Source organism: Nomascus leucogenys, chromosome 4 (genome assembly GCF_006542625.1).
Source record: "Nomascus leucogenys isolate Asia chromosome 4, Asia_NLE_v1, whole genome shotgun sequence".
NCBI classification, from domain to species: Eukaryota; Metazoa; Chordata; class Mammalia; order Primates; family Hylobatidae; genus Nomascus; species Nomascus leucogenys.
Genome location: NC_044384.1, coordinates 73,557,276 through 73,584,146, shown reverse-complemented (window position 1 = coordinate 73,584,146; position 26,871 = coordinate 73,557,276). Strand labels below are relative to the sequence as shown.

General features: G+C 36.8%; 1 protein-coding gene across 1 annotated transcript in view; it reads left to right on the top strand.

Moving 5' to 3' along the window:
• ZNF519 (zinc finger protein 519) overlaps positions 1-13,863 on the top strand; it is a 34,513-nt gene extending 20,650 nt beyond the window's left edge. The window contains exon 3 of the mRNA XM_003276712.4: positions 11,318-13,863. Coding sequence (XP_003276760.2) covers positions 11,318-12,810 — 1,493 coding nt within the window. The 3' untranslated portion in view covers positions 12,811-13,863. The remainder of the gene's footprint in view (positions 1-11,317) is intronic.
• The last annotated feature ends 13,008 nt before the right edge of the window (positions 13,864-26,871 follow it).

Genomic DNA, 26,871 nt, shown 5'->3' with positions numbered 1-26,871 from the left:
AGTTGAAATGTCTCCTTTTTCATCTTTGATATTATTTATTTGAGTCTTTTTTTTCTTTTTTCTTTTCTTTTTTTTTTTTTTCTTTTGAGTTGGAGTCTCACTGTGTCACCCAGGCTGGAGTACAGTGGCTTGATCTTGGCTCACCGCAACCTCCTTCTCCTGACTTCCAGCAATTCTGCCTGCCTCAGCCTCCCAAGTAGGTGGGATTACAGGTGCCCACCACTGTGCCCAGCTAATTGTTGTATTTTTTAGTAGAGACGGGGTTTTGCCATGTTGGACAGGCTGGTATTAAACTCCTGACCTCAGATGATCTCCCTGCCTCAGCCTCCTAAAGTGCTGGGATTACAGGCATGAGCCTAGAAAACAACTTTGCATTTTATTGACCTTTTGTATTTTATTTATTTCAAATTCATTTATTTCTGCTTTGATCTTTATTATTTCTTTTCTTCTAATTTTGGTTTCATTTGCTCTTGTTTTTCTAGCTCTCTTAAGATACATCATTAGGTTTTTTCAATGGTTTTGGAAATACAGGTGGTTTTTTGTGACATGGATAAGTTCTTTAGTATAATTTCTGAGATTTTGGTGCACCTGTCACCTGAGCAGTGAACACTGTACTTAATATGTAGCTTTTATCCCTCACCCGCCTCCCAGCCTTCTCCCTCAAGTCCCCAAAGTCTATTACATTACTCTTATGCCTTTGCATCCTCATAGATTAGCTCTCACTTATAAGAACATGTAATATCTAGTTTTCCATTTCTGAGTTATTTCACTTAGAATAATAGCCTTCAGCTCCATCCAGGTTGCTACAAATGACATTTTATTTGTTAAGTGTTCCCATTTCACCACAACCATGCCAACATCTGTTGTTTTCTTGACTTTTGAATTATAGCCATTTTTGTACGAGTAAGTTGGTATCTAATTGTGGTTTTCATTTGTATTTCTCTGATTAGTGATGTTGAGCATTTTTAGGTTATTGTTAGGTGTTTGTATATCTTCTTTTGAAAAATATATATTCATTTTCTTTGCCTACTTTTTGATGGAATTATTATTATTTTGCTGATTTATTTGAGTTCTGTATAGATTCTGGATACTAGCTTTTTGTACGTAGTTTGCAAATATTTTCTGCTACTCTGGGTTGTCTGTGTACTCTGCTGGTTATTTCTTTTGCTGTGCAGAAGCTTTTTAGTTTAATTAGGTCCCATTTATTTATGTTTGTTTTTGTTACATTTGCTTCTGGGGTCTTAGTCATGAATTTTTTGCCTAAGTCAGTGTCCAGAAGAGTTTTTTTATATGTTACCTCTTAGAATCTGTATGCTTTCAGGCCTTAGATTTAAATCTTTGATCCATCTTGAATTGATTTTTGTATAAGGTCAGAGATGGGGATCCAGTTTTATTCTTCTGTGTGTGGCTTGCCAGTTTTCCTAGCAACATTTATTGAATAGGGTGTTGTTTCCTCAATTTGTTTATTTCTATGCCATGTTGATTATTAGTTAAGATGAGTTGCCTGTATTTGGCTTAATTTCTGGATTCTCTATTATGCTTCATTGGTCTATGTGTCTATTTTAATACCAATACCATGCTGTTTTGGTAGCTATAGCTTTGTAGTATAATTTGAAGTAGGGTAATGTGATGCCTCCAGATTTTTTATTTATTTTGTTTTGGTTAGTATTACTTTGGCTACGTAGGCTCTTTTTTGATCCATATTAATTTTAGGATTGTTTTTTATAGTTCTGTGAACAATACTGATGGTATTTTCATGGAAATTGCATTAAATCTGTCATGAAGTTGTTTATTTGAATTTTTTGTGTAGACACTTTTAGTTATAAACTTTTAGTACTGCTTTTACTATATATCCTAAGTTTTCATTTATTTCCATGATCACATATTTCAGAAATATTTCGATTTATTTATTAATTTCCTCATTGACCCACTGGCCTTTCAGGAGCATATTGTTTAAATTCTATGTGTTTGTATAGTTTCAAAACTTTTTCTTGTTATTAATTTCTAGGTTTTTTCATTGTAGTCAGAAAAGATGGTTGATATTATTTTAATTTTTAAAATGTTTTAAGACTTGTTTTGTGACCTAACATATGGTCTGTCAATGAGAATGATTCATGCACTGCAGAGAAAAATGTGTATTCTGAAGCCATTCAATAAAATGTTCTGTAAATATCCATTATGTCCATTTGGTTTATAGCGCAGATTAGGCCTGATGTGTCTTCATTGGTTTTCTGTCTGGAAGATTTATTCAATGCTGAAAGTGGGGTGTTGCAGTCTCTGGGTATTATTATATTGGGGCCTGTCTCTCTCTTTAGCTCTAATAATACTGGCTTTTTTTTTTTTTTTATTATACTTTAGGGTTTTAGGGTACATGTGCACAATGTGCAGGTTTGTTACATATGTATCCATGTGCCATGTTGATTTCCTGCACCCATTAACTCATCATTTAGCATTAGGTGTATCTCCTAATGCTGTCCCTCCCCCCTCCCCCCACCCCATAACAGTCCCCGGAGTGTGATGATCCCCTTCCTGTGTCCATGAGTTCTCATTGTTCAATTCCCACCTAGGAGTGAGAACATGCGGTGTTTGGTTTTTTGTCCTTGCGATAGTTTACTGAGAATGATGTTTTCCAGTTTCATCCATCTCCCTACAAAGGACACAAACTCATCATTTTTTATGGCTGCATAGTATTCCATGGTGTATATGTGCCACATTTTCTTAATCCAGTCTATCATTGTTGGACATTTGGGTTGGTTCCAACTCTTTGCTATTGTGAATAGTGCCGCAATAAACATACGTGTGCATGTGTCTTTATAGCAGCATGATTTATAGTCCTTTGGGTATATACCCAGTAATGGGATGGCTGGGTCAAATGGTATTTCTAGTTCTAGATCCCTGAGGAATCGCCACACTGACTTCCACAATGGTTGAACTAGTTTACAGTCCCACCAACAGTGTAAAAGTGTTCCTATTTCTCCACATCCTCTCCAGCACCTGTTGTTTCCTGATTTTTTAATGATGGCCATTCTAACTGGTGTGAGATGGTATCTCACTGTGGTTTTGATTTGCATTTCTCTGATGGCCAGTGATGATGAGCATTTCTTCATGTGTTTTTTGGCTGCATAAATGTCTTCTTTTGAGAAGTGTCTGTTCATGTCCTCTGCCCACTTTTTGATGGGGTTGTTTGTTTTTTTCTTGTAAATTTGTTTGAGTTCATTGTAGATTCTGGATATTAACCCTTTGTCAGATGAGTAGGTTGCAAAAATTTTCTCCCATTCTGTAGGTTGCCTGTTCACTCTGATGATAGTTTATTTTGCTGTGCAGAAGCTCTTTAGTTTAATGAGATCCCATTTGTCGATTTTGGCTTTTGTTGCCATTGCTTTTGGTGTTTTAGACATGAAGTCCTTTCCCATGCCTATGTCCTGAATGGTATTGCCTAGGTTTTCTTGTAGGATTTTAATGGTTTTAGGTCTAACATTTAAGTCTTTAATCCATCTTGAATTAATTTTTGTATAAGGTGTAAGGAAGGGATCCAGTTTCAGCTTTCTACATATGGCTAGCCAGTTTTCCCAGCACCATTTATTAAATAGGGAATCCTTTCCCCATTTCTTGTTTTTGTCAGGTTTGTCAAAGATCAGATAGTTGTAGCTATGCGGCATCATTTCTGAGGGCTCTGTTCTGTTCCATTGATCTATGTCTCTGTTGTGGTACCAGTACCATGCTGTTTTGGTTACTGTAGCCTTGTAGTATAGTTTAAAGTCAGGTAGCGTGATGCCTCCAGCTTTGTTCTTTTGGCTTAGGATTGACTTGGCGATGCGGGCTCTTTTTTGGTTCCATATGAACTTTAAAGTAGTTTTTTCCAATTCTGTGAAGAAAGTCATTGGTAGCTTGATGGGGATGGCATTGAATCTATAAATTACCTTGGGCAGTATGGCCATTTTCACGATATTGATTCTTCCAACCCATGAGCATGGAATGTTCTTCCATTTGTTTGTATCCTCTTTTATTTCATTGAGCAGTGGTTTGTAGTTCTCCTTGAAGAGGTCCTTCACATCCCTTGTAAGTTGGATTCCTAGGTATTTTATTCTCTTTGAAGCAATTGTGAATGGGAGTTCACTCATGATTTGGCTCTCTGTTTGTCTGTGATTGGTGTACAAGAATGCTCGTGATTTTTGTACATTAATTTTGTATCCTGAGACTTTGCTGAAGTTGCTAATCAGCTTAAGGAGATTTTGGGCTGAGACAATGGGGTTTTCTAGATATACAATCATGTCATCTGCAAACAGGGACAATTTGACTTCCTCTTTTCCTAATTGAATACCCTTTATTTCCTTCTCCTGCCTGATTGCTCTGGCCAGAACTTCCAGCACTATGTTGAATAGGAGCAGTGAGAGAGGGCATCCCTGTCTTGTGCCAGTTTTCAGAGGGAATGCTTCCAGTTTTTGCCCATTCAGCATGATATTGGCTGTGGGTTTGTCATAGATAGCTCTTATTATTTTGAGATACGTCCCATCAATACCTAATTTATTGAGAGTTTTTAGCATGAAGGGTTGTTGAATTTTGTCAAAGGCCTTTTCTGCATCTATTGAGATAATCATGTGGTTTTTGTCTTTGGTTCTGTTTATATGCTGGATTACATTTATTGATTTGCGTATGTTGAACCAGCCTTGCATCCCAGGGATGAAGCCCACTTGATCATGGTGGATAAGCTTTTTAATGTGCTGCTGGATTCGGTTTGCCAGTATTTTATTGAGGATTTTTGCATCAATGTTCATCAAGGATATTGGTCTGAAATTCTCTTTTTTGGTTAAGTCTCTGCCAGGTTTTGGTATCAGGACGATGCTCGCTTCGTAAAATGTGTTAGGGAGGATTCCCTCTTTTTCTATCGATTGGAATAGTTTCAGAAGGAATGGTACCAGTTCCTCCTTGTACCTCTGGTAGAATTCAGCTGTGAATCCATCAGGTCCTGGACTCTTTTTGGTTGGTAAGCTATTGATTATTGCCACAATTTCAGAACCTGTTATTGGTCTATTCAGAGATTCAACTTCTTCCTGGTTTAGTCTTGGGAGGGTGTATTTGTCGAGGAATTTATCCATTTCTTCTAGATTTTCTAGTTTATTTGCATAGAGGTGTTTGTAGTATTCTCTGATGGTAGATTGTATTTCTGTGGGATCGGTGGTGATATCCCCTTTTTCGTTTTTTATTGCATCTATTTGATTCTTCTCTCTTTTCTTCTTTATTAGTCTTGCTAGCGGTCCATCAATTTTGTTGATCCTTTCAAAAAACCAGCTCCTGGATTCATTAATTTTTTGAAGGGTTTTTTGTGTCTCTATTTCCTTCAGTTCTGCTCTGATTTTAGTTATTTCTAGCCTTCTGCTAGCTTGTGAATGTGTTTGCTCTTGCTTTTCTAGTTCTTTTAATTGTGATGTTAGGGTGTCAATTTTGGATCTTTCCTGCTTTCTCTTGTGGGCATTTAGTGCTATAAATTTCCCTCTACACACTGCTTTGAACGTGTCCCAGAGATTCTGGTATGTTGTGTCTTTGTTCTCGTTGGTTTCAAAGAACATCTTTATTTCTGCCTTCATTTCATTATGTACCCAATAGTCATTCAGGAGCAGGTTGTTCAGTTTCCATGTAGTTGAGCGGTTTTGAGTGAGTTTCTTAATCCTGAGTTCTAGTTTGATTGCACTGTGGTCTGAGAGACAGTTTGTTATAATTTCTGTTCTTTTACATTTGCTGAGGAGAGCTTTACTTCCAACTATGTGTTCAATTTTGGAATAGGTGTGGTGTGGTGCTGAAAAAAATGTATATTCTGTTGACTTGGGGTGGAGAGTTCTGTAGATGTCTATTAGGTCCACTCTATGTAGAGCTGAGTTCAATTCCTGAATATCCTTGTTAACTTTCTGTCTCGTTGATCTGTCTAATGCTGACAGTGGGGTGTTAAAATCTCCCATTATTATTGTGTGGGAGTTTAAGTCCCTTTGTAGGTCACTGAGGACTTGCTTTATGAATCTGGGTGCTCCTGTGTTGGGTGCATATATATTTAGGATAGTTAGCTCTTCTTGTTGAATTGATCCCTTTACCATTATGTAATGGCCTTCTTTGTCTCTTTTGATCTTTGTTGGTTTAAAGTCTATTTTATCAGAGACTAGGATTGCAACCCCTGCCTTTTTTTGTTTTCCATTTGCTTGATAGATCTTCCTCCATCCCTTTATTTTGAGTCTATGTGTGTCTCTGCACGTGAGATGGGTTTCCTGAATACAGCACACTGATGGGTCCTGACTCCTTATCCAGTTTGCCAGTCTGTGTCTTTTGGTTGGAGCATTTAGCCCATTTACATTTAACGTTAATATTGTTATGTGTGAATCTGATCCTGTCATTATGATGTTAGTTGGTTATTTTGCTCGTTAGTTGCTATAGTTTCTTCCTAGCCTCGATGGTCTTTACAGTTTGGCATGTTTTTGCAGTGGCTGGTGCCAGTTGTTCCTTTCCATGTTTAGTGCTTCCTTCAGGAGCTCTTTTAGGGCAGGCCTGGTGGTGACAAAATCACTCAGCGTTTGCTTATCTGTAAAGTATTTTATTTCTCCTTCACTTATGAAGCTTAGTTTGGCGGGATAGGAAATTCTAGGTTGAAAATTCTTTTCTTTAAGAATGGTGAATATCGGCCCCCACTCTCTTCTGGCTTGTAGAGTTTCTGCTGAGAGATCAGCTGTTAGTCTGATGGGCTTCCCTTTGTGGGTAACCCGACCTTTCTCTCTGGCTGCCCTTAACATTTTTTCCTTCATTTCAACTTTGGTGAATCTGACAATTATGTGTCTTGGAGTTGCCCTTCTCGAGGAGTATCTTTGTGGCGTTCTCTGTATTTCCTGAATCTGAATGCTGGCCTGCCTTGCTAGATTGGGGAAGTTCTCCTGGATAATATCTTGCAGAGTGTTTTCCAACTTGGTTCCATTCTCCCCATCATTTTCAGGTACACCAATCAGACGTAGGTTTGGTCTTTTCACTCAGTCCCAAATTTCTTGGAGGCTTTGTTCATTTCTTTTTATTCTTTTTTCTCTAAACTTCCCTTCTCGCTTCATTTCATTCATTTCATCTTCCATCAGCGATACCCTTTCTTCCAGTTGATCGCATCTGCTACTGAGGCTTCTGCAATCTTCGCGTAGTTCTCGAAACTTGGCTTTCAGCTCCATCAGCTCCTTTAAGCCCTTCTCTCCATTGGTTATTCTAGTTATCCATTCTTCTAATTTTTTTTCAAAGTTTTTAACTTCTTTGCTATTGTTTTGAATTTCCTCTCGTAGCTCAGAGTAGTTTGATCGTCTGAAGCCTTCTTCTCTCAACTCATCAAAGTCATCCTCCATCCAGCTTTGTTCCGTTGCTGGTGAGGAACTGCGTTCCTTTGGAGGAGGAGAGGTGCTCTGTGTTTTAGAGTTTCCAGTTTTTGTGCTCTGTTTTTTCCCCATCTTTGTGGTTTTATCTACTTTTTGTCTTTGATGATGGTGATGTACAGATGGGTTTTTGGTGTGGATGTCCTTTCTGTTTGTTAGTTTTCCTTCTACCAGACAGGACCCTCAGCTGCAGGTCTGTTGGAGTTTACTGGAGGTCCACTCCAGACCCTGTTTGTCTGGGTGTCAGCAGTGGTGGCTGCAGAACAGCGGATTTTCATGAGACCACAAATTCAGCTGTCTGATAGTTCCTCTGAAAGTTTTGTCTCAGAGGAGTACCCGGTTGAATGAGGTGTCAGTCTGTCCCTACTGGGGGGGTGCCTCCCAGTTAGGCTGCTCAGGGGTGAGGGACCCACTTTAGGAGGCAGTCTGTCCGTTCTCAGATCTCCAGCTGCGTGCTGGGAGAACCACTACTCTCTTCAAAGCTGTCAGTCAGACAGGGACAATTAAGTCTGTGGAGGGTCTTGCTGAGTTTTTGTTTGTCTGTGCCCTGCCCCCAGAGGTGGAGCCTACAGAGGCAGGCAGGCCTCCTTGAGCTGTGGTGGGCTCCACCCAGTTCGAGCTTCCTGGCTGCTTTGTTTACCTAAGCAAGCCTGGGCAATGGCGGGCGCCCCTCCCCCAGCCTCGCTGCCGCCTTGCAGCTTGATCTCAGACTGCTGTGCTAGCAATCAGCGAGACTCCGTGGGCATAGGACCCTCCGAGCCAGGTGCGGGACACAATCTCCTAGTGTGCCGTTTTCCAGGCCCGTTGGAAAAGCGCAGTATTAGGATGGGACTGACCCGATATTCCAGGTGCCGTCTGTTTCCCCTTTCTTTGACTAGGAAAGGGAACTCCCTGACCCCTTGCGCTTCCTGAGTGAGGCAGTGCCTCGCCCTGCTTCGGCTCGTGCACAGTGCGCTTCACCGACTGTCCTGCACCCACTGTTAAGCACTCCCTAGTGAGATGAAACCGGTACCTCAAGCAGAAATGCAGAAATCACCCATCTTCTGTGTCGCTGGGGCTGGGAGCTGGAGACCGGAGCTGTTCCTATTCGGCCATCTTGGCTCCACCCCCTAATAATACTGGCTTAATATATCTGAGTACTCCAGTGTTAGGTGCATATGTACATAACATTCTTATATCCTCTTGATGAATTAACCTCATTTTTTTTTTTTTTTTTTGAGACGGAGTTTCGCTGAGTTTTGCTCTTGTTGCCCAGGCTGGAGTACAATGGTGCAATCTCGGCTCACTACAACCTCTGCCTCTGCCTCCGAGATTCAAGTGATTCTCCTGTCTCAGCCTCCTGAGTAGCTGGGATTACAGGCATGTGCCACCACGCCTGGATAATTGTTTTGTTGTTGTTGTTTTGTATTTTTAGTAGAGACGGGGTTTCTCCGTGTTAATCAGGCTGGTCTCAAACTCCCAACCTCAGGTGATCCGCCCACCTCGGCCTCCCAAAGTGCTGAAATTACAAGCGTGAGCCACTGTGCCTGGCCCTCATTATTATTATATAGATAACCGTTTTTGTCTCTTCTTATAGTTTTGTCTTTAGATCTATTTTGTCTGACATAAGTATAGCTACTACTGCTTTTTTTGTTTGTTTTCATTCACATGGAATTTTTTTTATCTTTTTAATCTATGTGTTTATAGGTGAAGTGTGTTTCTTGTAGGCAACAAATCACTGAGTCTTTTTTTTTTTAATCCATTTAGCCACTCTATGTCTTTTGATTGGAGAGTTTAGTCAATTTACATTCAGTGTTGTTATTGATTATATAAAGATTTACTCCTGCCATTTTGTTGTTTTCTGGTCTTGCTGTCAACAGCAAGAGGGCACCTGAAAGCGGATAGCCATCTGTGAGGCTGAGTCCAGGATTTTTATGGATTTAGAATGGGGGAATGCATGCTGACTGGTTCATGGGTGGGCTTGGAAAAGGCACCATTCAATTGATTAAAAGGAATCATTCTCAAAGAACCAATAGAGAGAGTGGGTTAGGGATGGAAGTTCTCACTCCAGTCCATGAATTCTTTCTGGAACTGGTAGCTCAGTTATCAGGCTTTAGACTGTCCTTTCCTTGAAGGTCGAGTTTCACGAAGGACCCATCCCTGTCTGCGTAGGAGTTTGTCTTCTGTCACTATCAGTAGGACTGCAGTGGGTCAGACCTGAAACCAGCACAGCAGTTGATCACACCCAAGGTGAGCTGTAACAACTACCTGGTACCACCAGTAATTGCTCAAGGTCCTGGGGCTTTATAATCTGTAGGTGGTAAGCCAGCCAGTCTTGTATCCTTTCCTTCAGAGTAGTGAGTTCCCTCAGGCTCTGGGCAAGCCCATCGGTGCCATCCAGGAGCCAGGGGCCAGTCAATAACCTTAGGAGTCTACTTCGTTTTCTGTTGTACTGTGGTAGAGCTAGCAATTAAACCGTAAGATTCAGTTCTTCCCATTTTTCCCTCCTTATTCCACAGGCAGAGGAGCCTTATCCCATTGCTACCATCACCACAGGCCCATGGGGAATACCGCCAGGCTACCACCGATGTTCCCTTAAGATGCAAGGCTCTTTAGTTCACTTGTAGTGAATGATGCTTGGCCTGGTACTCACCCTTTTTGTCAGTGGTGCCCCTTCTGTCTCAGTGCAGGTCCAGAAGTGCCATCCAAGTGCCAAGGCCTGGAATAAGGGACCCCAAGAGCCCACATGGTGCTCTTCCTCCCTTTGGTCATGCTGGGACCTAAGTTGCAAGATGAAATCCTCTGTAGTTTTTCCTCTACCTTTTTCAGTGACTCCCTGTAGCCGCCACAGTTGTGAATGTGCTAAGTCTCACCTGATTCTAGCAAGCCTCAGAGTCCCAGTGAAAGCTCACAGCAAACTACCTGGTTATCACTGCAGGTTATTCCAGGCCGAGGGCTCTTTACTTAGCAGTTGATGGGTCTTGTCAGTGCCAAAATTTTTCATTCAAGGCAGCAGATTTCTTTCTGGCCCAGCGTGTACCTAGAAATTTTAACTAGGAGCTAGTGGCTGAAAAGAGGTTTCACAACTCTGACTGGTGGCCTTGCTGGTATCCAAAATGCAAGACAAAGTCCTGTTTACTCTTTTCTGTCTTCTTAAGTAGATGGACGTGGTCTCTTGAATCTGTGAGCTGTGCAGCCTTAGTTTGGAGGAGGGGTGGTGTAAGCACTCTCTTAGCCACCCCAGCTTGTATCTCAGTAGGCAATGTGGACCCCAAGTCCACTGGCTCTAAGCCCAGTTCAGCACTAGGACTCACCTGGGAGTTGCAGTCCTTGTGACCTAGACTGCCTTTCAAGTTTGTTTAGGGTCCCAGAGCACTTTAGACTATGTCGATGAGGCTTGCCAGAACTCAAGTTTCAATCACTGGGAAGGGTGATTCCTCTCTGCCCAGGGCCAGTTGAAATACTTCCTCTGTGGGCAGGCATCAGCTGAGTGCATTCCAGTTTTGCTTCCTGCTGTGATAGGGCAGCACTGAGTTCAGTGCTCACAATCCCAGTGCTCTCTGTCTCCCAAGTGTACAGCTTCTATCTACATAGTATGTGATAGCTGCCAGGGCATGAGTGAGGGGTGGCATTAGTGATTCAAGATGGTCTTTCCTACCCTCTTTTAGTGAGTAGTACAAGGTTAAAACCGGGTACTGTGAGTGCTCACCTTTATTCTTATGAAGGTTTTTTTTTTCTTTTTCTTTTTTAATAGATGGTTGTTAAATTGGTGACCTTGCAGGGGAAATGATCACTGGAGCCTTCTATTTAGCCATCTTGCTCTGTCCTTTCTTGGTTTTCTACTATGGCATTGTGCTGATGTTCTCAGCTTGGTAAAATTTCATATTAGATTTGTAAAGTATATTCAACTGAAATCAGTATGTAGAATAATTAGTTATTTTTACTTCTTTCAGCTGTGTATTCTTATTACAAGCAAGGCATTGTACCAGAGCAAGGCATAGAAGATTCATTCAAAAAAGCAACACTGGGAAGATATGGGAGCTGTGGCCTTGAAAATATATGCTTATGGAAAAACTGGGAAAGTGTAGGTGAAGATGAAGGACAAAAAGAATGTTATAATCTATGTAGCCAATATTTGACAACTAGTCATAACAAACATTTAACTGTGAAAGGAGACAACGAACATAGAATATTTCAGAAGAAGCCTCAGTTTCTGTCAGCTGCTCCTACAGAACCATGTATTCCTATGAGTAAATATCAACATCAATTTTTGAAATCTGTCTTTTGTAATAAAAATCAGGTAAACTTTAACCATGACTCAAATATTAGTAAACATCATAGTACTCATTTTCTAGAAAACTATTACAATTGTAATGAATGTAAGAAAGTATTTTACCAATCCTCAAAGCTTATTTTCCCTGAAAATATCCATATTCAAGAAAAGCCTTACAACTCTAACGAATGTGGTGAAACTTCTGACCCATTCTCAAAACTTACTCAACATCAAAGAATTTATATTGGAGGGAGCTCACAAAGATGTAATAAAAAATGTATAATAGTCTTTAGTCAATCACATCTAAAGAGACGTAAGATAATTAACACTGGAGAGAAATCAGTGAAATGTAAAGAATGTGGCAAAGCTTTTACCAGGGGCTTACATCTTGGACATCAGAAAATTTATACTGGAGAGAAACCTTACAAATGTAAAAAATGTGACAAAGCCTTTAACAAGAGCTCACACCTTGCTCAACATCAGAGAATCCATACTGGAGAGAAACCTTTCAAGTGTAAGGAATGTGGCAAAGCTTTTAACAGAGGCTCATACCTTACTCAACATCAGAGAATCCATACTGGAGAGAGAGCTTTCAGATGTAAAGAATGTGGCAAAGCCTTTAACAGGGGGTCATACCTTACTGAACACCAGAGAATCCATACCGGAGAGAAACCTTTCAAATGTAAGGAATGTGGCAAAGCCTTTAATAGAAGCTCATACGTTACTCAGCATCAGAGAATGCATACTGGAGAGAAACCTTTCAAGTGTAAGGAATGTGGCAAAGCTTTTAACAGAGCTTCACACCTTACTCAACATCAGAGAATCCATACTGGAGAGAAACACTTCAAATGTAAAGAATGTGGCAAAGCCTTTAACAGGGGCTCACACCTTACTCGACATCAGAGAATCCATGCTGGAGAGAAGTCTTTCAAATGTAAAGAATGTGGCAAAGCTTTTATCTGGGGCTCACACCTTACTCAACATCAGAGAATACATACTGGAGAGAAATTCTTCAAATGTAAAGAATGTGGCAAAGCTTTTACCAGGAGCTCACACCTTACTCAACATCAGAGAATTCATACCGGAGAGAAACCTTTCAAATGTAAAGAATGTGGCAAAGCTTTTAACAGACGCTCAACCCTTACTCAACATCAAATAATTCATACCAGGTAGAAACCCTGCAAGTGTAAAGAATGTGCTAAAACCCTGAACTGGTGCTCACACCTTACTCAACATTAGAAAATCAATACTGGATAGAAATCCCATATGTGTAATGATTTTTGAAACATCAAAATGAAGTCTAAATAAAAATCAGAAGTATCACTTTAGGAAGAACTAAGGTGCTAGCACTTCTGTAAATTACTCTGAATCTGTGTTTATTATAACAAATAATTCAAACTCACTTAGATAATTAAATTGTATGTATAAAAAGAGTGACGACATTGATGGAGAGGCATAATTATATTGTGTTCACTTATTTTTGTAATCACAGTATTCATGATTGAGAAAGTATTATTGATGTAATTAAATTCAAATTAACCTTTTTTATCCCACTGTGGTTGATTATTGCTGTCTCTGACATGAGAGTCCCTTCTATGTTAGGTAGGCATCATTCACATGTCTCATTCACATGTCATCATTCACATGTCTCATGACATCATTCACAAGTCTCCCATGGAAGACTAAGAGCATTGGCATATAGGATGTATGATGAAATCTAAATGGAGTTGCTCTTTTTGTTTGACTTACAACAGTGAATATAAGTCATATATGAGTTAGGTGTTCAGAATATTATTGTTCTGCATTAAAGTGTGAGACAGAAACACTGAGTTTTAGATATGAATAGTTTTACCAACTACCCATTAAAAAGTCTTGCTAGTCCATTAATATTCTAATGTATCTTCATAGCAGCAAGTTAGAAGTCCTGAATATTACTGTGATAACAATAAAGAAATCATCACAAATATCAGAGAATGGTGCAAATAACTTCTCTCTGGTAGAACATAGATTATTAATTCAATCCTCTAAATGCTTAGGCTCAGTTTAAGAAAAGAGAGAACACATTTTTTTTAACATAGGTCATGGTATCAGAATAAGAATGCTTTTTGAATGTTTGCAGTCTGTAATTTTGATGATTGAGGAAACAGCAGATTTTGAAATGCTTTATTCAGTCTGTAAACTTAATTTGTTTTTAAGAATAAAATGAAATGTCTTTTAATTTGTTAACGCTGTTGCTTATTGAATAATGTCTTATCCTGACAAAAATGTTAACTTATTCCACCTTGCCCAAGATTCCAGGTAGTAAATGGTAATGATATACTATTGGGTATATCTAGTTCATGCTGTCTTTAGCATTTTTTACCCTTAGTGGTATTAAACTCCAAATAGTTTGGAGAATGTTGATTCCATAAGTTATTACTTGTTACTCTAACAAATTCCCTAAGGTGTGATGAGTAGTTAATTAGCCCTTAGCTATTTTTGCCAAACATGAGGTTATTAATTTAAAATTGTTTGTTTTTAATGTAGGTGTTTACTGCTATGAATTTCTCTGAACAGTTTGCTGCATCTCATGTTTTGATATGTCATAACTTCATTTTCATTTATCTGAAAATATTTTTCAGTTTCATTTTTTCTTTAACACATTAATTAGGAGTATTTTTAATTTCCGTATATTCATGAGTTCCCCACATTTTCTGCATTCATTTATTTTTAATTTCCTTTTACTAAAGTCAGGGAAAATACTTTGGATTATTTTGATCCTTTTAATTTTATTGACGTTTGCCTGCTCTATGGCCTAGCATATGGTCTATCCTGGAGAATGATTTATGTGTACTTCTAATTTTGAGTGGAAAATTCTGTAAATTTGAGAATTCTATCAGTTCGTATTTGTTTACAGTGTTCAAGTGTTATGTTTTCCTGTTGATCTTCCCACTTTTTCTGCCCATTATTTACATTGGAGTATAGAAGTTTCTATACTTCTGATAAACTCCGAATAATGGATTTGATTATTTAATCTATTCATAGCCTGTAATATTATCAGTATAGTGGAATTTGCATCAGTCATTTTGCTTTTTATTTTTATGTCTCATGTATTTTTCTTTATTCTTCGTTTACTGCTTTCTTATTACTTTCCATGTAATCTTTTAATTTTTATAATTGTTCATGTTTTTGAAGTTACTTCCTTGTTTTCTCTAGCCCTTATATACCTTATCAGAATCTGCTTTATATTTATATTAACTTAATTCCAATGAGATATAAAATATTACCACTATATAGCTTTTTTCCCCAATTTGGATTGAATTTTTTAAATATTGTCTTAATTTAGTTTTATTGTTTTATTAAAAAAGCTAAACTTACAAAATTGGTTGTATATTAGTTTAGGTGAGATTGTTTTGTAATGAGAAAATAATTTACAACATATAGAGAATAAATAATTATTATTTTAAAAAGTACTCTACATTTTGTATCCTTACCATTTCCTTTGATAGTTTAAAATTGTAATTCTCTAAATAAGATATATATTCATAAATGTGACTTGTAAATGTTGAAATTTATATGTTTGCTTTTTCTGCATTCAGTAAGGGTAGTATTTTCCAGCCTCTATGCCTCTTTAAAGTGAAAGACAGGGCCAGGCAAGGTGGCTAATGCCTGTAATCCCAGCACTTTGGGAGGCCCAGCTGGGCGGATCACCTGAGGTCAGGAGTTCGAGACTAGCCTAGCCAACTTAGTAAAACCCTGTCTCTATTAAAAATACAAAAAATTAGCTGGGTGTGGTGGTGGGCTCCTGTAATCCCAGCTACTTGGGAGGCTGAGGCAGAAAAATCACTTAAATCTGAGAGGTGGAGGTTGCAGTGAGCCGAGATCATGTCACTGCACTACAGCCTGGGCAACAGAGTGAGACTCCGTCTCTAAATAAATAAATTCAGCCTGGGCAACAGGTGAGACTCCATCTCTAAATAAATAAATAAATGAATGAATGAATGATAGGATGGGATTAAAATAGTTTGAAAACACAAATTAACAAAATGGTGTTAACAAAGATTGTTCATTTGTGGTCTACCAGGGCATAAAATTCTCAAAAAACATAATCAGTAGGAAACCTCTTTGTTCCTGAATATTAGAGAATATTATATGTCTTAAAATTATTCATGTTAAAAAGCTCTGCCTTTCATGCATTTAGGAGAAAAAGTCAGAGGGCAGGGCCCCCCCACTGATTCTTAGCAGAGCACCTGAAGTCCAAAAGATGTATCTCTATTTTCTCACAAACTCTGTATTGGACACAGTTACTCTGCTTCTAATCTACATGTTACAGTGATGCACAGAGACGTGGTGATAAAATAAATTGTAAGCTTTAAAAGAGAAGTGTTATGCACGTGTGTGTGTATGTGTGTGTGTATGTATATGTGTAGACAGCTTTGTCATCTTGGCCAGAGTGCAGTGTCACAACTAGAGCTCAGTCCAACCTCAAACTTCAGAGCTCTCAGCCTCCTTAGTAACGGGGACAACAGGTACATGCCACTACACTGCCTAGTTTAAAAACTTTTTTTTTTATAGAGATAGGGTTTCACTATGTTGCCCAGACTGATCTTGAATTACTGTCCTCAAGTGATCCTCACACTTCAGCCTCCTAAAGTGTTGGAATTACAAGTGTGAGCCACCACACTCAGCCTTCTCATATATTCTTTACTCTGAGATGAGAAAAACATATGCTAGGAATTTTTAGAGCTTTCCAAATTTTGTAGCATATAACTTGTGATCAAGCCCCTCTAGTGTTTTTTTGTTTCCTGTCTCTGCAGGAGGCACTTCCACTTCTTTTTTGTTTGGTTTTCCCTCTCAGGGAGCTGAGAATTAAATGTTTTGAGATCATCAGTAATTTAATTTATCTTAGCAAACGTTGCCTTTCCAGGTGCACACTTCACTACGTTAGATTTCCAAAAAATAAGATATTTTATTCAGCTATTATCTTATCGTTTTATTGTCATTTCTGCATTTTACAAGGTTTTTATTAAACTCTTGAGATAGAAAATGTACATTTTTTTCTGAAATTGTGAGCTTTATTTCTCAGGTTGTCAGCTGTTGCAGCTGAACCAATCAATCCTGCTTCACATGCCACCTGAAATTTTCATAATTACTTTTATGTTGTATATAATCAGTCAAAAGTCTTACAATGCTATTCATAGAATATGGTGAAAATAGTGGTGACTAAGAAATTATAATAGAACAAGCCCAGTATGCTATTTTATTATGTAGATTGTACATAACTTTAAACTAGGCAGTAAAAATCTGTGGACAAATCATGTCATTTAAAAATATCTCTACAAATTTGGTATTATAAAAACAATGAAATAGATTTTATCAAACTTTTTCTCTAAATTAGAATGTTCTCATGCATTAGCACTTGAGTCTTTGTAAATGACTAGTAACTTCCATTACATGCTCTTTGCTTCAGACATCTGATCTAAGCCTGCAGAATTTGTGATCTTTTTTATTGGTCCATGTAATGATGTTACCTTTTCACCGTTATTCATGAGTGTGTATGTGTGTGTGTATGTATATATGTATGTGTGTATGTGTATGTGTGTGTGTGTGAATATATACACACACACACACACATATATATATATGCTTAGGGGTTTACACTATTTAGAAGGAAGCACAATGAGGATAAAATTGACCTGCATTGTCTGCCTCTTAAGAGTGCTCAGCGACTTTCTTAGGCCCAGCCATAGCCCGTTTGCCAGGTGTTATGTTGAGAATTCAGGTGTACATTCTGGTTTATAATTTAATATATAATTTAGGACTCAATTTTCTTTTACACTCTGACCAACATATATAACCTTAACATTATTTTTATTTTTTTGAGACAAGTACACACTCTGTCATCCAGGAATGAGTGCAGTGGTTTGATCATGGCTCTCAGAAGCCTTGACCTTCTAGGCTCAAGTGAACTTGCTGCCTCAGCCTCACGAGTAGCCAGAGCTACAGGCTTATGCTACAATGCCTGGCTAATTTTTGAAATTTTTTTGTGACGATGGGGTCTCACTATGTTGCCCAGGCAGGTCTAAAACTCTTGGGCTCAAGCAGTCCTCCCACCGTTGCCTCCTAAAATACTTACAGGCATGAGCCACAGCACTCGGCCTTTATAAGACCTTTGGTATTTTTTCTTTTATTCTGTTTTCCCATGTTTGTAACATGTTGTTCCAAATTATACAATAGTTCTATGGTAGTTGTGGCAGATACATGACATAAAATACGGAAACATACGTTACATTTAAATTTGGGATAAACAACAAATAGTTCTTTTAGTATAGCTATGCAATGTTTGTATGGTTTTAGTATAGTTTTAATGTTTTAGTTAAAATGTTGTAATATTGTAATGTTTTAGTATAGTTTTAGTATAGCTATGCAATGTTTGTATATTTGTGTATAATATGTGTAAGCAGTTATTGGAGTATATACAAATAACAATCGTTTACCTGAAATTCAAATAGAACCAAGTGTGTTACATTTGTCAACCCTTGTTCATGGGAGCCACTGTTCTTTTCTCCAGACTCAACATTAATACCTGAAAACCTTCGTTAGAGAAAAAAAAGGTTGATAATTAGCAGATACATTCTTTTGCAGTATGCAGTAGTCATTAGAGAGGGTGTGGCATTTATTAAAGTGTGTGATCTGGATACCTTATGGGGAGAAAAAATTAGAATTCTTACCTATGCTGTTTTATCTAATTATGTTATCTCTTTCTGTGATATAATATGTGCAGTATATTAGTAAAAGTGATTTCTATGTAAGTACTAAGTAGTTATTTGTATATTAATTGTCCATGTTTATTTTCTGGAACTAGACTGCGATACTTAATATGTGGAGATTATCATGGCTTTAATTTGATATTATCCTGGAGCTTCTTTTAGGTTTAACGTGACAAAAGAACCATATCATGTTGACGGCACCAGTGTATTTTGGTGGCAACTATCCATTGTTTGGTTCTGGACATTGAGATAAATGTGTACCTATACTAGATTATGTGTTAGGAGAAAAAATAAAAACTGATACATAAGCTATACAATTTCCTTTGTATAAACTCATCCACATCAGGTGGTTTAAAACTGGTTAGCAGTTTTCTAACTCAGATGTTAATTTCTGAGTATGAGGTAAAAAATACTGTCAAATTATCTTCATTATGTTACACATTTATATTTATGGTCTGTGCGTTAGTACCATCACAACTCACTGGCTCACTGTAGCCTCAAGTTCCTGTGCTCAAGTGATCCTTCCATATCAGCTTCCCATGTAACTGGGACCACAGGTACATGCCACCAGGCCTAGCTAATTTCTTTTTTATTTTTGATAGACACAGGGTGTCGTTGTGTTGCTCAAGCTAATCTCAAACTGGCTCAAGCAATGTCCTTGCCTCAGCCTCTCAAAGTGGTGGAATTGAAGGCATGAGCCACAACACCTGGCCAGAGCTGTATTATTCTAAGCTGTGGGCTGAATTAGTTGGATACAATAGTGATGACTGTATTCAGGGCAAATAAGAAAGTAATTGCAGAATTATTCAATAATTTTTTTTTTTTTTTTTTTTTTTTGAGACGGAGTCTCACTTGTCGCCCGGGCTAGAGTGCAGTGGCACGATCTCGGCTCACTGCAAGCTCCGCCTCCTGGGTTCACGCCATTCTCCTGCCTCAGCCTCCCGGGTAGCTGGGACTACAGGCACCCACCACCACACCTGGCTAATTTTTTGTTTTTTTAGTAGAGACGGAGTATTGCCATGTTAGCCATGATGGTCTCAATCTCCTGACTTCGTGATCCGCCTGCCTCGGCCTCCCAAAGTGCTGGGATTACAGGTGTGAGCCACCGCACCCAGCCCTCAATAAAATTTTATGGAGGGTTCTCATACAGAGATAATCATGATTAAGATATGGAGAATTATCTTTACTATTAGAGACCTTAGTGTTTTTCCAAGGCATGGAAGAGTATTTCTGTATAAAGTGAAGCATCAAGAAAATTATCACTTAATGCAAATTCATAGATCCCATAAAGTAGAAAAAGGTAGTCCATGTCCTTTTAGCATTTAAAGCTGGATTTTAGCAATTTCCTCCTGAGATGAAATAAAGCTTTCATGAGGTTTCTCTGGGATAAAAACAAAACTTGAACAGAGCCAGAATTAGTTTAAGGAGGTTCGTTTAATAGGACTTGTGGTAGGTGGAATAATGCCACGCAAAGGTGCCCATGTCTAATCACCAGGTTCTAGGAATATATGGTATATGACAAAGGGGAATTCAGGCTGCAGATGAAATCAAAGTTGATAACCAGCTGACTCTAAAACCAAAAGATTAACTTGAATTACAGATTTGGGCCTAATGTAATTACAAGCATTCTTAAAAGTGAAAGAAATAATAAGAGAAACTGAGTGCTATGATGTGAGTCAGTCAAACTTTTTTTTCAACTTTTTCTTTTGGTGATTATTTTCCTTTAACATAAAATAAAATTTGCATATGAGTTATTGCTACATAATTATACTCTTCATTAAGAAATGCTTTGTAAAAAGTGAGCCGATTTTTTCTTGATTAATCCTATCATACAAATTCTTCAAAATACAGTCTCAACATTATTTTATACATCAAATTATATATACATACATGCACACGTACACTATATGTATCAAGGATTTATATGATAGGTTTAAGAAAAAAATTAGTGGAATAAAATAAGTAATGATGTTTGTGATAATTTTGGCCATAGAATACATAATATAGATGATGTGAAGTACAAAATATGTTTTTTGTACTTTATATTTTGATGTACAAAATATGTTTCTCTTTGCAGTTTAGATGATTACTTTCCACTTGTGTTCCTATCAAAAATGCCTCTCTTTTCTAAGCTGGTATTGGCATCTCAGCCAACACTTTTCTCCTTCTTTTCCGCATCTTCTTTTCTGCTTTTTCTGGATCTCAGGCCAGAGCGCGCTTACCTACCAGTCTGTCATGTGGCCCTTGTCCACATGGTGGTCCTTCTCACCACAGTGTTCTTGTCTCCACAGCTCTTTGAATCACTGAATTTTCAGAATGACTTCAAATATGAGGCATCTTTCTACCTGAGGAGGGTGATGAGGGTCCTCTCCATTTGTACCACCTGCCTCCTGGGCGCGCTGCAGGTCGTCACCATCAGCCCCAACACTTCCTGGTTGGTGAGGTTTAAAGGGAAATCCACCATTTTTACCTTCCATTTATTCTCATGGTCTCTCAGTTTTCCTCTTAGTAGTAACCTCATCTTTTACACTGTGGCTTCTTCCAGTGTGACCCAGACCAATCTGCATGTCAGTAAATACTGTTCACTTTTCCCAATAAACTCCATAATCGGAGAACTGTTTTTCACTCTGTCATTATTCAGAGATGTTTTTCTTAAACAAACAATGCTGCTCTCAAATGTCTACATGATCACTCTCTTGTTCAGGAGCTAGAGGAGATCCTGGTACCTTCACAGCCCCAGCTGCTACCTTAGAATCTTTCCAGAGGAAAGGGCCATCAGCCCATCCTGCTGCTGGTGAGTTTCTTGGTGGTCAGGTACAAGATGGACTTCATCATCTCAACCTCCTCAACCCTGCTATGGGCATATGACCCTGTCACCCTGGGTGTCCAGAGGCTAGTGGGCAGTGTCTATAGCATTGTCAGGTTTTTGGTGCTACTGAGATCTGATAAAAGGATAATCAATGTGATGTAAACTATAAGAGATGTTTTTAAAAGGTTAATTTTATAAATCCTGTGATGAGTTAAATTATTCACAGTGTTGATTATAGAGAATAATCCAAAGTTAAAATAATTGGATAATTCATTTTTATGTAGGATAAAAGTAGTAGGAGATTATTTTTTGAAGATTTAAAATTATATTCACAGTGTAATTATTTGCATTAAAATAATTTTAAGTGTTTTGAAAAGCAAGTATTGATATAATTAAACTTTCAAATAACTTAGTGCTTTGCCTTTATTCCTAATGTTTATGTGGAAGCATGTGGTCAATTTTTGTTGCATTACAGCTCTGAGAGGTCCTTCTATATTAGCTGGTCATCATTTATATACTTCTCCATAAAAGATTAAGATATATGAAGAAAATCTAAGTGGAGAGGCTGTTTGTGGTTAAGTGATAACAGTGTTGTAAGTGTTGCGTGAGGTAGGTGTTCAGTGCAATATCCTCTGCATTTTATTAATAAACACTGTAAAATTTAGAAGAAAATTGTTTCACCAAATGCACATTAAGCTAATAAAATAGAGTGGATTTTGATACGTCTCTTAGATTATTTGTAAACTTTATTTGTTTTAACAAATAAAAAATGTTTTCAAATATGATAAGGGTGTTGTACATTGATTGAAGTGTCATCCTGCTGCCAACATTAACTTATTCTACCTTACTCAGGCTTGTAGGTAAAACATGGTCAGACTATACCATTGAGTAACATGGTAGAATAACATCTGTAGTGATTCCTTTTCCCAGTGGCCTTATACTTCAAATAATTTAGAGAATATTGTTCCTATAGGTTACATTTTTATTCATTTTGTAACTGTGAGGTTATTGTGATGGTTATACTGAAGATTATACAGGAGTATAATCAAAAGCGCTACATTTCTGAATTCTGAATAACTATTTACAAAATTCAGCCTACATTTTTTTGAACATGTGACCTCTTTGGTTCTACAAACACAAAATTTTAGTTTTAATTTACATGGTGTAAAATTTCTAAATATATTACTTTAAAGATAAACTTTAGATGTAAAAGAATTGGGGAAGAAGTAATTGTTTTTGTGTAAGTGTGAGTGTGGACCTATTTTGAGAAGAAAAATATATCAGAACAAAGCAGATAATTTCAAGAGTGTTTATGATTTACTAGCAAAGTAGAACCTCACAGATTTTGAAAGCAAATTTATTTCCTCTGCTTCCCATTCATCTCTAAAATCTTATGGTTCAGAATCTCCCCTTGCAAACCCTTTGTTCTAACTTGCCTTTTACTCATGCTAGACCTAATATATAATTTTCTTCTTTCAGAGTTCATGAAATATTCTTTACGTAACCTGCCTAATGATTATAGTTCTTTCTCTAAAATGTAATAGTGCTAACTAAATAATTTGAAGATTTGAGTAATTTCACAGTGAGTGTATTAATTTAAATTTTATTATTTAATTAGTACATTTAATCTTTTCCTCTCAATTAGAGAATCCTATTTAAGCCAAATGTTTTTATTGTTTATTTCATGTTTTATGGTAGATATATTTGATATAAATATTGAATTTATTGAGCCATTTTTTAAGGTAAAAACTCAGCAGGCTTCATAAGCCATGGGATTTTCTTGCCATTTGTATGAAGTAAACACAAGACAGTGCTAGGTGTGTAACAGATGCTTTACAATTATGAGTAAATATTTCTGCTCAAGTGAGTTTGTATCTTCATATAAAAGATTAAAAACACCCAGACTGAAGAGGTGGCATTGATTTTGCATGGTGAGAGAGGAAATCTCTAGCCAGGCTACACAACTAACTGGAAATTTAGAAAGATAAATTCTGTTTCTTTTATTTTCTAATTATCTTTAGTTTTTTTTTTACTTTTTTCCACTGTCCTTTTATCTTCACCCCCAAATGCATGTCCGTTACAGCTCTTCTCTTTCTTTGCCTGTGTTATGGCAATAGCTTTCTCACTGTTCTTCCCACCCCATGTTATTTCACACAGTACTCTACAGGTTCTGAGGAGAAGTTAGAATTATTTTTAATGTGGTTAAAAATTCTTTGTAGCTGGAGAATTTGAGGTCATTTATAGATTACAAATGCAACATTCTGGTCACTTAATTTAGATAAGATAATGCAGTATCCATGGGCTAGATCGTTAGGCAGAGAGCATTGTTTGTTAAAGAAAAATGTTATGAAATTATAACACAAAGAATGGTAAATATCAAATTAGAATAAGTGAAGCATTAATACCAGTGGGCCATATATTATTAGTGCTACATAAGAAAACAAATCAAAATTTGGATATCTCATAACAGATGTATCTTAGAAATAAATTCTTAAGGAGAGTTAGTGGTAAGTAAAACATTTTAAATTTGAATTTCTATGAAATATTTATCCCACTGCTTATGTTTCCATGCAGAATCTTCTGTTGTTGAGTGTGTATAGTAAGTCATGGACAGTAATAAAATAACCTTTGTGGGTTTAAAATTTGGAATAATATTTTTTCTAGATTGATATTGCAATCTTGGGGAATTTCTGACTCATATTACTATAACTTCTTTTACTTGAATGCGTACAGTTACAGTCCACAGTTTTTTTTCTCAGTCACCTAGTTATAGCGAAATTCTAGGTCATTCTTTTTAGAGGAATCTCAAAGACAATGGCAGGCTTTTGGATTAAAACATTTTCTCAGTGATTTTGGACGCAAACGTGTTTTCAGTGTTTACAGAAGGGCCAGAGGTGAAACCATTAGCACCACCTGCCTTTTTAGTGTCTTCTATACTTGGAATTCCAGGTGCCTGTAGTTCAAAGTAAAAGCTCTAAAGTACAGTGGCTTCTCCCATGGGCTGTGCTGGTTCTTGAACATGCTGGTCAATATCAGAGTTTCTGTGCTTATGACTGACAAATGAAATGACAAAAACATCACAAAAACTATATATTTTCATACTACTAGGCTAAGCTTATGAATAAGACACAGACTCATTATTTGAAACACTAAAACTTTTCATGTTTTTAAATTTAAAACTTTTCATGTTTTTAAATTTTTTTAATTGACAACAGTTCTATGTATTTATCATGTAAAATGTGGTTTTGAAGCATGCATACATTGTCTAATGTTAAATTCTAGCTAATTAACAAATGCTTTACCTCATATAGTTACCATTTTTGTGATAGAGAACACTTAACATTGACTGTATCAGCATTTTTTAAACATACAGTATATCATCATTAACTATAGTCATCGGACTTTACAACAGGTTTTTTTTTTTTAACTTATTCCTTTAATCTAACTGTAATTACGTATCCTTCAAAAGACATCTACCCAATCCCCTTCCAAAAAATCTTAGCTTCTGGTTCCACCATTTTAGTCTCTACTTCAATGAGATCAACTTTTTAAAATTCCACATATGAGCAAAATCATGAGGTATTTGTCTTTCTGTGTCTGGATTATTTCAATTAACATAATCTCCTTTAGGTTCATCCATGTAATCAAAAATGACAAGATTTTCTATTTTAGGGCTGTATAATACATTCTGTATGTATGCCACATGTTCTTTATCAGTTTATTTGATAATAAACACTGAATTTGATTTTATATCTTGGCTATTGTGCATAGTGCTGCAATAAACATAACAGCACAGATGTCTCTTTCACATACTTGATTTTTTTTATATATATGCCCAATGAGATTGCTGTGTCATATGATAGTTCAGCTTTTACTGTTTGAGAAATCTCCATACTGTTTTGTATAATGGCTACACTGATTTACATTCAGTGTGCAAGCATTCCCTTTTCTCCACATCTTTGCCAATAATTAATTTTTTGGCTTTTTAATAATAGTCATTCTAACAAGAGTGAGTTGTTATCCAATAGAGGTTTAGATTAGTCCTAACCTTAGATTAGCCTTAACCTTAGATTAGCCTTATGATAATTTACCTAGCATTTTTTTCATATATTTTTTAACCATTTGTATGTCTTCCTTTAAGAAATGTTTATTTACATCTTTCATCCATTTTAATAGTTATTTATTGTTCTACAGTTTGAGTTTCCTGTCTATTTTGGATAATAACCCTTTATCAGATGTATAACTCGTAAATATTTTCTCTTATTTATACGTTATTTTTCTTCTGTTGGTTGTATCTAGTGTTGTGTAGACGCTTTTTAGTTTTCAAGTAATCTCGTTTGTCTATTTCCACTTTGTTTGCTGGGATTTTGAGGTTAAATTTAAAAAAAAATTGATGTCCCCACCAATGTCATGGAGCTTTCACTCTGTTTTTTTGTAGCAGTTCCAGAGTTTTGAGTCTTCGATTTCTGTTGGTGGACGGTCTCATTTCATTGTTCTGCCTGGGGATATTCAGTTTTCGTAACACCACTTTTGAAGGAACTGTCCTTTCCCCACTGTATGTCCAGTTCCTAAAGCTTTGTAGTGTATTTCAAAGGTAGTGTAATGCTTCCAGCTTTGTGATTTGTGCTTAATTTCTTTTGCTACTTAGTGTCTTTTGTGATGCCATATGAACTTTAGAATTTTTGAAATACTTAGTAATTTAATTTGTATATTGATAGGGACTGCCTTGAATCTGTAGATTGTTTTGCTCAGTATAGACATTTTAACAATATTAATTCTGCCAATCAGTGAACCAGAAATATCTTTCCATTTATTTGTGATTTAAAAATTTTTTCAACTCAGTGTTTTTTAGTTTTTAATATAGAAATCTTTCACCATTTTGGTTAAATTTATTTATGAGTAATTTTTTGTAGTTATTATAAATAACATTGTTTATTTTTTCAGGTAGTTTATAGTTAATGTGTAGAAATTCTACTGACATTTTGAATTGTTTTAAATTTTTTATTTTTGTGGGGACCTAGTTGGAGATATATTTATGTGATATATGAGATACTTTAATACAGGCACAGAAAGCAATAATCACTTCATGGAAAATGGGGTATCCATCATCCCCTCGGGCATTTATTCTTTGTGTTACAACTAGTCTAATTATACTCTTTTAGTTATTATAAAATGTACAATTTAATTATTATTGACTATAGTCACCCAAATGTACTATCAAACACTAGGTCTTACTAATTCTTTTTTTTGTACTCATTAACCATCCCTACCTTCCCCTCCATTCCCCACTACCCTTCCCAGCCTCTGGTAACTATCTGTACCTACATGAGTTATATTGTTTTGGTTTTTAGCTCTGACAAATAAAAGAAAACATGTAAAGTTTGTTTTTCTATGTCTGGCTTATTTCACTTAATAATCTCTGGTTCCATCTATGTTGTTGCAAATAATAGGATCTTATTTTTTATGATTAAAGAGTATTCCATTGTGTATATGTGCCATGTGTCTTTATCCAGTCATTTGTTGATGGACATTTAGGTTACTTCCAAATATTGGCTAGAGCACACTGCTGCAACAAACATGGGAGGGTAGATAGCTCTTCAGTGTATGGATTTCCTTTCTAGTAAGTAAATCCCCAGGAGTGGAATTCCTGAATTATATGGTAACTTTATTTTTAGT